Source organism: Salvelinus sp. IW2-2015, linkage group LG16 (assembly GCF_002910315.2).
Source record: "Salvelinus sp. IW2-2015 linkage group LG16, ASM291031v2, whole genome shotgun sequence".
Lineage (NCBI taxonomy): Eukaryota > Metazoa > Chordata > Actinopteri > Salmoniformes > Salmonidae > Salvelinus > Salvelinus sp. IW2-2015.
Window position 1 is genome coordinate 29,485,523 of NC_036856.1, and position 13,028 is coordinate 29,498,550.

Consider the following 13,028-nt stretch of genomic DNA (forward strand, 5'->3'; position numbering starts at 1 on the left):
CTCAAACGCAAACCTCTTATCTACTTTGCACAGTACAAAGGCCTTCCCCTTCTCAGTGTGTGTGTGTGTGTGTGTGTGTGTGTGTGTGTGTGTGTGTGTGTGTGTGTGTGTGTGTGTGTGTGTGTGTGTGTGTGTGTGTGTTGCATTACATTAGTATCTGTGATACTGCATTGATCTCAAAGTACACAAGTCTTCCCTCGGTGCTCATAGATGTATAAAAACCTACTTTTGATGCACCTGCAGATCAGTGTCTTCCTGCTCAGTCAGAAAGTGAGGGTATCTAGGCCTTTACATAAAACTAAGATAGAAAAACTGCCAGTCCATTATTTTATATATCTTGTTCTCATCCATTTTGGTATTTAAAAAGGGGAGAAACAAGGAATTTCAACATCAGTGTGACATCATACAACTTTTTTAAATTATTTCTTTTGTTGAAAGATTATTCCTGCAATGAATGTGTACTTCTTCAAAGACACAGTGCTGGTTCGGAGGATACAACTTATTTTCTATGGGAGTTAATTAAATTTATCAGATTGGAAAAACTTTGTAATCTCCGATAAAAATGTAACATTTCTGTAGACGAGTCATTTTCAAACCCCAGTCACGATGATCCTCAAGACTATACCTCCTACCCTTGACACTGYAACAATAGCTCTGAATGTCGTGCTTTTTGGTCCACCAGCCACTCATATTTTTTACCAGTAATTTGCCATAATTACATAACACAAAAAAGCAGATGGCCATGCTTTGTAATGTTTCTAAAACAAATGTATTAGTAACAGGTAATGTGGTATATTGCTCAATTACAAAACGTGTGACCCGAGTGTTTTAATCAAAATATAAGGGACAAAATCTTCAGCTGCCCCTTTAAAGCGGGAGGTTACCACGGTAACAGGGCCACTCGAGTCCTGTCACGTGTGTCTGTGTGCATGTGTGAGATTTGGGATCTGATTAGGGAGTCTTCACTATCAGTTGAAGCAGCAGACAAACAAACGTTGAAAAGCAACCCGAGCTTGTGAACAAAACAAATGTAAATAGCCAAGAAACACGAGGACAAAGTCTCACTCTGCAGACTTGAGTAAATTAGACCGTCTTTTATGTCTGTACGCAGCACCTCCAAAAATGTATCTATCAGCACTTAATTCATTGCACACAGCTCCCCTGCCAGGCAGTATTGCTGCACGAGGTGGGATATACAGTAGGATTAGTATATCTTTGTGCAATTAGCAGCTATGAAACAAAACAGCAGAAATACTTTGAAAACAGCTACTACAGCCTTTTCTAACCCCAACATGTACTCAAAATTGACTTGACTATTTTTATTTGCAAATGTAATAGTGGAGGTGTCATAATACCCATAAAACCTTGCGGTCAAACAGGGAAATGGTTCTATTCGTTTTTCCACCATTGATTTTTCCCATAGGGAATTTTAAAAACACTTAAAATAATGGCTGTGTTGTGTGTAGGCTTACCCTGGCGTGACATTTTGAAAACCATGTATATCTCTCTTGCATAGGGAAAAATAAATAGTGGAAAAACGATTGGAACCATTTCCTTGTTTGACTGCTATGTTTTATGGGTATTATGACACCTGTTATGACTCATAAGGTGGTACTCTATGCTTGCACTGTAGAGCCTTGCAAATTGACCACCCGCCAACGTGGCTGGTGAAATAGACATTCTTAACCGCCAACACCTAAATTGACCCCCTGGAGGGAGACTGATGCAGGAGGGAGGGGCAGCAGGGACATGTGCCAAATGAAAGAGGCCAGCTGTAGCCCTGCTTGAACTAAACACCACACCTGCTGTCCACCCTCTGTTGAGGAAGGTGCTTAGAGGTCTGTCCAGGACAAAGAAAAGTTGACCTTTCCCCCCTATAATTACTTTGAACAGGAGGAGACATCGCCACGCTGTTGTCTTCAATCATGTTGTAGTGACTTCTGAATAATAAAATCAGCGATCTAAGAGGTTAAGAATCACTACTTCTGACTGCTCCTCTACTCAGTTGATGTCTTAACGGATGTTAGCCAAGCTTTATAAAGCATAAGGAAAACAGACCTATTCAAATATCATTCTCACTTCTCCTTCTCTCACACGGCAGACTGTTCAGAAGATTCAGCCAGTATTAGCTTTCATTAACTGTGTCCTACTACTACAACTCATCATCTCAGCCCCATGAGCATCGCTCTCACACTTCAGACAGATCAGTACAGCCACATCTCACAGGGCTCTGACTGCAGTCTTCTTCATTTGCGATTTCCATACTGAGTCGTCGTCCCAAATGGCAACCTATTCCCTTTATAGTGCACTACTTTTGATCAGGGCCCATCTCAGCGAGTCACCTGCTGCACTTCTCAGGCCTTGTTCTTTCCATGTCAACACTCAGAATGCTCATAAAAGCAGGGTGAGAGCCACAGGACGGAGAGAAAAGGGTAGAGTGGAGGGGACAGCAGTGGCTGTGTGTTGAGTCCTAATGCACTTATCTTGTTTCAGCTAATGAACACTTCAGGGACAGACAATGTGGCTGTAGGCCTACTTTTACTTAGATCATTGTGAAAATGTCTTTGTAGCCACTGTCAGTCACTGTTATTGTTAGACAATTAAGATTGATATAACCACTGCCTTTGTCACTGGTCTAATCAATGCAAATGTTGTACATGAAAAGAGGAAAGGGAACAAAAACGTATTCATATGTTGACAGAACTTGATTTAATAATTCATAGTTGGCACTCACCTGTTCTGCTCCTCCAGCTTGGCGAGCAGCTCCAGTTCATCTGGGCTGAGTTTAGCCGGCGATGCCGACGTGGGAGACGGGGAGAGGGATGTTGAGGAGGCGGCTGTGGTGGTCTGCAGGGACGAGGGCACCGTTGCAATCTGGCTAGACGAGGTGGCAACCTGGCTAGCCATCTGACTAACCGTGTGTGACACAGAGTTCTTCACCCATGAGAGAGTAGAACTCAGCTTGCCTGCAACCTTGTCAGTCGCCACCTGTGGAGAGAAGCATGTGAGCTGTAGGAGGGATTTACAAGTACACTTCCTTCCTTCTATCTGTTTTATGTATTTTGGGCTCTCTTTCCTGCAATGTTAAAGTTTATGAACACTGTCAATAGTCCTTTTTGTTCTCTGGCTGTCCAACCATCTCTAGACATATTAGAACACTGATTTGTGACTGTTACTGTGTAGTAAGGCTTTTCTTGGTGTGGATCCATGCTTCATCTAACGACTGTCTCGTTTTTTTTCTTCATCACACTGATGCATCAAGAATTTACAATACACAGACTATTAAATGCAAAAGCCGCAGCTTGAAGGAAGAAAGACAAACTGGTCTCAGTAGGTCATTGATACAGTGCATTTAGAAAGTATTAATACCCCTGGACTTATTTCACATTGTGTTGTGTTGCAGCCTGAATTCAAAATTGATTAAATAGATTTTTCCAACCATCTACGCACAATACTAAATAATGACAAAGTGAAAACATGTTTATTTTATTGAAAATGAAACACATATCGAATTTACATAAGAATTCAGACCCCTGAGTTAATACATATTAGAAACACCTTTGGCAGCAATTAAGCTATGAGTCTTTCTGGTTAAGTCTGGAAGAGCTTTGCAGACCTGGATTGTAGAATATTTGCACATTCTTTTTTAAATTCTTCAAGCTCTGCCAAGTTGTTTGTTGATCATTGCTAGACAGTCATTTTCAAGTCTTGCCATAGATTTTCAAGACGATGTAAGTAAAAACTGCAACTAAGCCACTCAGGAAGTCGCCTTGGTAAGCTATTCCAGTGTATATTTGGCCTTGTGTTTTAAGTTATTGTCCTAATGAAAAAGGTGAATTTGCCTCCCAGTGTGTTGGAAAGCAGACAACCAGGTTTTACTCTAGGATTTTGCCTGTGCTTAACTCTATTCCATTTATTTTTATTAAAAAAAGAACTCCCCAGTCCTTGCCAATGATAAGCATACCCATAACATGATGCAGCCACAACCATGCTTGGGAAAAAATGAAGAGTGATACTCAGTGATGTGTTGGATTTGCCCAACACATAACACTTTGTATTCAGGACATAAGGTTAATTTCTTTGCCACATTTTTGGCAGTTTTACTTTAGTGCCTTATTGCAAACAGGATGCATGTTTGGGAATATTTTCTATTCTGTACAGGCTTCCTTCTCACTCTGTCATTTAGGTTAGTATTGTGGATTAACTACAATGTTGATCCATGCTGTTTTCTCCTATCACAGCTATAAGACTCTGTAACTGTTTTAAAGTTACCATTGCCTCATGGTGAAATCCCTGAGTGGTTTCCTTCCTCTCCGGCAACTGAGTTAGGAAGGACGCCTGTATCGTTGTAGTGACTGGGTGTATTGATACACCATCCAAAGTGTAATTAATAACTTCCCCATACTCAAAGAAATATTCAACAGCTGCTTTTTTTTTTTTTTTACACCCATCTACCGATAGGTGCCCTTCTTTGCAATGTATTGAAAAACCTCCCTGGCCTTTGTGGTTGAATCTGTGTTTGAAATTCACTGCTCGACTTAGGGGCCTTATAGATAATTGTATGTGTGGGGTACAGAGATGAGGCAGTCATAAAAAATAATGTTAAACAAAAATCCATGCCACTTATGTGACATTTTTACACCTGAACTTATTTAGGCTTGCCATAACAAAGGGGTTGAATACTTATTGACTTAACGCAATTTTTTTGTACATTTGTAAAATGTCTATAAACATAAATCCACTGACATTATGGGGTATTGTGTGTAGGCCAGGCTGTAACACAACAAACTGTGGAAAAAGTCAAGGGGTGTGAATACTGTCTTAAGACACTATACATATTGAATGTATTCAGTTACATCACACCACTCACTCCAATGAAACTGACACCACTAGTGAGAATGTTGTGAGATCCAATGGTCTATACTATAGTCTAAGCAACACTCCAGTTCTTCTCCTAACCTAACAGAATGACACCACGGCTCAACTCCGTCTTTTGAAAAATAGTCTCAAAAGAAGTTTGCGGTGTGTCTTCCGTTACTTTGCAGGGTCATATGCTGATCACAGTGTCAGGGCAGACAGGGTCAAAGTTCTGTTTCTCCTCCTGAGATATTCAACACAGCACAGTGCTGCCTGGCACCAACAGGAGTTGGTTAAATCTTTCCTTTCAACTGTAGTCCGCAAGATAAGAGCCTCTGGAATTCACCTGACAGCGGGTGGCTCAGAACAACGTCAGTCACCAACTCATGTCACATCAAACTTAGAGTGCACTACTAGAGACATAAGTTTGACCTCAAGAGGAAGTCTGAGGAACCTCAGTCATCAAGCAGGTTTTTGTTGTTCTGTCAAAAATGGTGAGTCACTTGATTTCTAGATCATTGCAAATATTCCCTGATCGTCAATTTCCTTATAAATCAGCACAATAATAATCCATGTTCAAGCGAGCGGGAAATACTGTATCAGTGCTGAGGAAAAATACAATCTTATCACCCTTTCAGAATGACATTTACACAGTACAGTTTCCACAAGCTATAGGCCTAATCATAATGTCTGTTGCAAACAAAAATACATTTAGTGTTGAGAACAACTAACTAGTCTGCATGTTGTTTTGGCTGACAAACTTAAGCCCATGGCTCTACCCAGTCCCTTGACGCAAAACGTTTCGAAAGCAGCAGCTGTTACCATTCTGCTGGAATGAAAATACAGACAGCTGTTTCTCTGGAGAGAAGACGCCTACGTCCCCACCTGCTACATATTTCTATCTAGTGCTGTGGTGATACAAATGTTAGAGTGACGCAAATTTGACTGTTGAGTGACTGAAATAGAGGATCATTGTATTAGACCTAGGTGGCGTATATATTCAGTCTTGGAGAGCAACACTGATTGACATAATGCTATTTCATCTCTGGGAAACGAGTCACGACTTCACACTAACCATATCCTGTCATTTAGATCTGCAGTACTAATGAGGCCTGACTGACATCTTTAGAGATAAATCCTCAAAAGGAAACCCCTTCTTGAAAGGCTAACCTCAAGTCACTTACTCAATTTACACACAAGCCCACGGGAGCAGATGATATTGCTACCAGAGAGTCTCAGAGGCGTGTTCTGAAAAGTAACAACTCCTCAGCTCTTCTTCCTGGACCGTCTACATCATTTATACATAGAGGCAATTTGCTGCGTTGTGAGAATGCCAGAGCAGAGCTGAATCCGAGTCGACATCCACCAAAACCTCATGCATTTTGAGTTACTGTAGCTTAATGAGGAAGAATATAGAGCTGGAGCGCCGTCCCATAGTGAGCCTCAGAGAGTGTTTGATTTCTTTCCTTCTCATCTGCTGGGCCAGTTCATTAATTAAAACAACAGCATGGTCTTTAAGTGCTCCAGAGTCCTAACGTTAACCCGTTTAAAGGTCTTATTCACATCGGCTACAGAGAACATGATCACACAGTTGTCCGGAACAGCTGGTGCTCTCATGCATGGTTCAATGTTGCTTGCCTCGAAGCAAGCATAGAAGGCATTTAGCTCATCTGGTAGGCTTGTGTCACTGGGCAGCTTGCAGCTGGGTTTCCCTTTATAACCCGTGATAGTTTGCGAGCCCTGCCACATCCCGATAAGCGCCCGAGCAGGTGTAGTAGGATTTGATCTTGGCCCTGTATTGACGCTTTGCCTGTTTGATAGTTCATCGGAGGGCATAGCGGGATTTCTTATCAGTGTCCGGATTAGTGTCCCGCTCCTTGAAAGCAGCAGCTCTAGCCTATAGCTCAGTGCGGATGTTGCCTGTCTACCTGGCTTCTGGTTGTGATATGCATGCACGGTCACTGTGGGAACAACGTCACCGATGCATTAATGAAGCCGGTGACTGACATGGTAAACTCCATGCTATCGGATGAATCCCGGAACATGTACAGTATATCGTTTCCATATTACCCACAGATACAGTGCATTCGGAAAGTATTCAGACCCATCCCTTTTTAAACATTTTGTTATAGCCTTATTCTAAAATGGATTAAATAAAAACAAATCCACAGCAATTTACACACCACACCCCATAATGACAAAGCGAAAACAGGTTTAGAAATGTTGGCAAATTTATAAAAAGTAAAAACAGAAATACCTAAATTACATAAGTACTTAGACCCTTTGCTATGAGACTTTCTACAACTTGATTGGAGTCCACTTGAGGTAAATTCAATTGATTGGACATGATTTGGAAAGGCACAGACACCTGTCTATATAAAGGTCCCACAGTTGACAGTGCATGTCAGAGCAAAAACCAAGCCATAAGGTCGAAGGAATTGTCCGTAGAGCTCCGAGACAGGATTGTGTCGAGGCACATATCTGTGGAAGAGTACCAAAAAAATTCTGCAGCATTGGGGGATGTTTTTCGGYGGCAGAGACTGGGAGACTAGTCAGGATCAAAAGGGAAAGACGAACGGAGCAAAGTACAGCGAGATCCTTGATGAAAACCTGCTCCAAAGTACTCAGTACCTCAGACTGGGGGCGAAGGTTCCCCTTCCAACAAGACACTCACCCTAAGCACACAGCTAAGACAACGCAGGACTGGCTTCGGGACAAGTCTCAGAATGTCCTTGAGTGGCCCAGCCAGAGCCCAAACATCTCTGGAGAGACCTAAAAATAGCTTTGTAGCGACGTTCCCCAACCAACCTGGCAGAGCTTGAGAGGAACTGCAGAGAATTGGATAAACTCCCCAAATACAGGTGTGCCAAGCTTGTAGCGTCATACCCAAGACAATTACAACAATACTGAATGAACACTTATTTTAACTTAATATAATACATCAATAAAATCAATTTAGCCTCAAATAAATAATGAAACATGTTCAATTTGGTTTAAATATTGCAAAAACAAAGTGTTGGAGAAGAAAGTAAAAGTGCAATATGTGCCATGTAAGAAAGCTAACGTTCAAGTTCCTTGCTCAGAACATGAGAACATATGAAAGCTGGTGGTTCCTTCAATATTCTTCTTCAATATTCCCAGGTAAGAAGTTTTAGGTTGTAGTTATTATAGGAATTATAGGACTATTTCTCTCTATACGATTTGTATTTCATATACCTTTGACTATTGGATGTTCTTATAGGCACTTTAGTATTGCCAGTGTAACAGTATAGCTTCCATCCCTCTCCTCGCCGCTACCTGGGCTCAAACCAGGAACACATCGACAACGGCCACCCTCGAAGCAGTGTTACCCATGCAGAGCAAGGGGAACAACTACTCCAAGTCTCAGAGCGAGTGACGTTTGAAACGCTATTAGCGCGCACCCCGCTAACTAGCTAGCCATTTCACATCGGTTACACCAGCCTAATCTCGGGAGTTGATAGGCTTGAAGTCATAAACAGCGCAATGCTTGAAGCATTGCGAAGAGCTGCTGGCAAAACGCACRAAAGTGCTGTTTGAATGAATGCTTACGAGCCTGCTGGTGCCCACCATCGCTCAGTCAGACTGCTCTATCAAATCATAGACTTAATTADAACATAATAACACACAGAAATACGAGCCTTAGGTCATTAATATGGTCAAATCCGGAAACTATCATTTAGAAAATAAAACATTTATTCTTTCAGTGAAATACGGAACCGTTCTGTATTTTATCTAACGGGTGGCATCCATCAGTCTAAATATTCCTGTTACATTGCACAACCTTCAATGTTATGTCATAATTACGTAAAATTCTGGCAAATTAGTTTGCAACGAGCCAGGCGGCCCAAACTGTTGCATATACCCTGACTCTGCGTGCAATGAACGCAAGAGAAGTGACACAATTTCACCTGGTTAATATTGCCTGCTAACCTGGATTTCTTTTAGCTAAATATGCAGGTTTAAAAATATATATTCTGTGTATTGRTTTTAAGAAAAGGCATTGATGTTTATGGTTAGCTACACATTGGAGCAACGATACGCACCGCATCGATTATATGCAACGCAGGACACACTAGATAAACTAGTAATATCATCAACCATGTGTAGTTAACTAGTGATTATGTTAAGATTGATTGTTTTTTATAAGATACATTTAATGCTAGCTAGCAACTTACCTTGGCTTCTACTGCATTCGCGTAACAGGCAGGCTCCTCGTGGAATGCAATGTAATCAGGTGGTTAGAGCGTCGGACTAGTTAACTGTAAGGTTGCAAGATTGAATCACCCGAGCTGACAAGGTAAAAATCTGTCGTTCTGCCCCTGAATGAGGCAGTTAACCTCTTTCAGCTAGGGGGCAGAATTTTTATGTTTGGAAAAATAACGTTCCCAAGGTAAACGGACTATTTCTCAGGTCCAGATGCTAGGATATGCATATAATTGACAGATTAGGATAGAAAACACTCTAAAGTTTCCAAAACTTTTAAAATATTGTCTGACTATAACAGAACTGATTTTGCAGGCGAAAACCTGAGGAAATCCAACCCGGAAGTGCCTTTTATTTGTAAAAATCCCTGTTCCTTTGCCTGCCCCTCCATTTAAAGGGGTATCAACCAGATTCCCTTTCCAATGGCTTCCTCAGGCTGTGACYAGGCTTTAGACATAGTTTCAAGCTTTTATTTTGAAAAAATGAGCGAGATTTTTCAAAACGCGTCAGGTGTCCTTTGATTAGTTCCTGCGCGCGAGAGATGTAGCTCAACATTTTCTTTCTCTGTAGTATTGAATAGGTTACCGTCCGGTTGAAATATTATCGATTATGCATGCTAAAAACAACCTGAGGATTGATTATAAAAACGTTTGACATGTTTCTACAAACATTACGGATACTTTTTGGAATTTTCGTCTGCCTTTCAGGACCAGAACGAGCTTGTGGTTTTCTGAACATAACGCGCAAACCAAATGGCGGTTTTTGGTTATAAAACTAATCTTTATCGAACAAAATTAACATTTATTGTGTAACTGGGAGTCTCGTGAGTGCAAACATCCGAAGATTAGCAAAGGTAAGCGATTAACTTTATTGCTTTTCTGACTTTCGTGACCAAGCTAAATTTGCAGCTAGCTGTTCTTACTGTTTTGTCTAGTGATTGATAAACTCACAAACGCTTGGATTGCTTTCGCTGTAAAGCATATTTTCAAAATCTGACACGATAGGTGGATTAACAACAAGCTATGCTGTGTTTTGGTATATTTCACTTTTGATTTCATGATTAAAAATATTTTCAGTATATATTTTTTTAATTTGGTGCTCTGCAATCTTTTTCTTTTTTCACCTTTATTTAACCAGGTAGGCTAGTTGAGAACAAGTTCTCATTTGCAACTGCGACCTGGCCAAGATAAAGCATAGCAGTGTGAACAGACAACACAGAGTTACACATGGAGTAAACAATAAACAAGTCAATAACATGGTAGAAAAAAAAGAGAATCTATATACAATGTGTGCAAAAGGCATGAGTAGCAATAAATCGATAATTACACATTTAGCAGATTAACACTGGAGTGATAAATCATCAGATGATCATGTGCAAGAAGAGATACTGGTGTGCAAAAGAGCAGAAAAGTAAATAAATAAAGCAGTATGGGGGGTGAGGTAGGTAAATTGGGTGGGTAGTTTACAGATGGACTATGTACAGCTGCAGCGATCGGTTAGGCTGCTCGGATAGCAGATTTTTAATTTGTTGAGGGAGATAAAAGTCTCCAACTTCAGAGATTTTTGCAATTCGTTCCAGTCGCAGGCAGCAGAGAACTGGAAGGAAAGGCGTTCAAATGAGGTTTTGGCTTTAGGGATGATCAGTGAGATACACCTGCTGGAGCGCGTGCTGCGGGTGGGTGTAGCCATCGTGACCAGTGAACTGAGATAAGGCGGCACTTTACCTAGCATAGCCTTGTAGATGACCTGGAGCCAGTGGTCTGACGACGAACATGTAGCGAGGGCCAGCCGACTAGGGCATACAGGTCGCAGTGGTGGGTCGTATAAGGTGCTTTAACAAAACGAATGGCACTGTGATAAACTGCATCCAGTTTGCTGAGTAGAGTATTGGAAGCTATTTTGTAGATGACATCGCCGAAGTCGAGGATCGGTAGGATAGTCAGTTTTACTAGGGTAAGTTTGGCGGCGTGAGTGAAGGAGGCTTTGTTGCGGAATAGAAAGCCGATTCTTGATTTGATTTTGGATTGGAGATGTTTGATATGAGTCTGGAAGGAGAGTTTGCAGTCTAGCCAGACACCTAGGTACTTATAGATGTCCACATATTCTAGGTCGGAACCGTCCAGGGTGGTGATGCTAGTCGGGCGTGCGGGTGCAGGCAGCGAACGGTTGAAAAGCATGCATTTGGTTTTACTAGCGTTTAAGAGCAGTTGGAGGCCACGGAAGGAGTGTTGTATGGCATTGAAGCTCGTTTGGAGGTTAGATAGCACAGTGTCCAAGGAAGGGCCGAAGTATATAGAATGGTGTCGTCTGCGTAGAGGTGGATCAGGGAATCGCCCGCAGCAAGAGCAACATCATTGATGTATACAGAGAAAAGAGTCGGCCGAGAATTGAACCCTGTGGTACCCCCATAGAGACTGCCAGACGGACAACATGCCCTCCGATTTGACACACTGAACTCTGTCTGCAAAGTAGTTGGTGAACCAGGCAAGGCAGTCATTAGAAAAACCGAGCTACTGAGTCTGCCGATAAGAATATGGTGATTGACAGAGTCGAAAGCCTTGGCCAGGTCGATGAAGACGGCTGCACAGTAATGTCTTTTATCGATGGCGTTATGATATCGTTTAGTACCTTGAGCGTGGCTGAGGTGCACCCGTGACCGGCTCGGAAACCGGATTGCACAGCGGAGAAGGTACGGTGGGATTCGAGATGGTCAGTAGTCTGGTTTGTTGACTTGGCTTTCGAAGACCTTAGATAGGCAGGGCAGGATGGATATAGGTCTGTAACAGTTTGGGTCCAGGGTGTCTCCCCCTTTGAAGAGGGGGATGACCGCGGCAGCTTTCCAATCCTTGGGGATCTCAGATGATACGAAGGAGAGTTGAACAGGCTGGTAATAGGGGGTGCGACAATGGCGGCGGACAGTTTCAGAAATAGGGGTCCAGATTGTCAAGCCCAGCTGATTTGTATGGGTCCAGGTTTTCCAGCTCTTTCAGAACATCTGCTATCTGGATATGGTAAAGGAGAAGCTGGGGAGGCTTGGGGCAGTAGCAGCGGGGGGGGCGGGGCTGTTGGCCAAGGTTGGAGTCGCCAGGAGGAAAGGCATGGCCAGCCATTGAGAAATGTTTGTTGAAGTTTTCGATTATCACGGACTATCAGTGGTGACCGTGTTACCTAGCCTCAGTGCAGTGGGCAGCTGGGAGGAGGTGCTCTTGTTTTCCATGGACTTTACAGTATCCCAGAACTTTTGGAGTTAGAGTACAGGATGCAAATTTCTGCTTGAAAAAGCTGGCCTTTGCTTTCCTGACTGACTGCGCTGTATTTCCTGACTTCCCTGAACAGTTGCATATCGCGGGGGCTCTTCAATGCTATTGCAGTTCGCCACAGGATGTTTTGTGCTGGTCGAGGGCAGTCAGGTCTGGATGAACCAAGGGCTATATCTGTTCTTGGTTCTGCATTTTTTGAACGGAGCATGCTTGTCTAATATGGTGAGGAAGTAACTTTTAAAGAATGACCAGGCATCCTCAACTGACGGGATGAGGTCAATATCCTTCCAGGGTACCCGAGCCAGGTCGATTAGAAAGGCCTGCTCGCAGAAGTGTTTTAGGGAGCGTTTGACAGTGGATGAGGGTGGTCGTTTGACGCGGACCCGTGGCGGATACAGGCAATGAGGCAGTGATCGCTGAGATCTTGATTGAAGACAGCAGAGGTGTATTTGGAGGGCAGGTTGGTCAGGATAATGTCTATTAGGGTGCCATGTTTACGATTTAGGGTTGTACCTGGTGGGTTCCTTGATGATTTGTGTGAGATTGAGGGCATCAAGCTTGGTTGTAGGACTGCCGGGTGTTAAGCATATCCAGTTTAGGTCACCTAACGAAACAAACTCTGAAGCTAGATGGGGAGCGATCAATTCACAGATGGGTCCAGGGCACAGCTGGGAGCTGAGGGGGTCG

The 13,028-nt window shown here is 42.6% G+C and overlaps 1 protein-coding gene across 2 annotated transcripts in view; it reads right to left on the reverse strand.

Annotated features, from left to right (window-relative positions):
- The window catches only part of LOC111975653 (ecotropic viral integration site 5 protein homolog), a 68,602-nt gene that overhangs the window by 41,065 nt on the left and 14,509 nt on the right, over positions 1–13,028 (reverse strand). The window contains exon 2 of one of the 2 annotated variants that reach the window (XM_024004139.2): positions 2,735–2,988. In XM_024004139.2, coding sequence (XP_023859907.1) covers positions 2,735–2,907 — 173 coding nt within the window. In that variant the 5' untranslated portion in view covers positions 2,908–2,988. Of the gene's footprint in view, positions 1–2,734; positions 2,989–13,028 lie in introns of those variants that run through there. The other variant, XM_024004137.2, reaches the window with a different exon arrangement.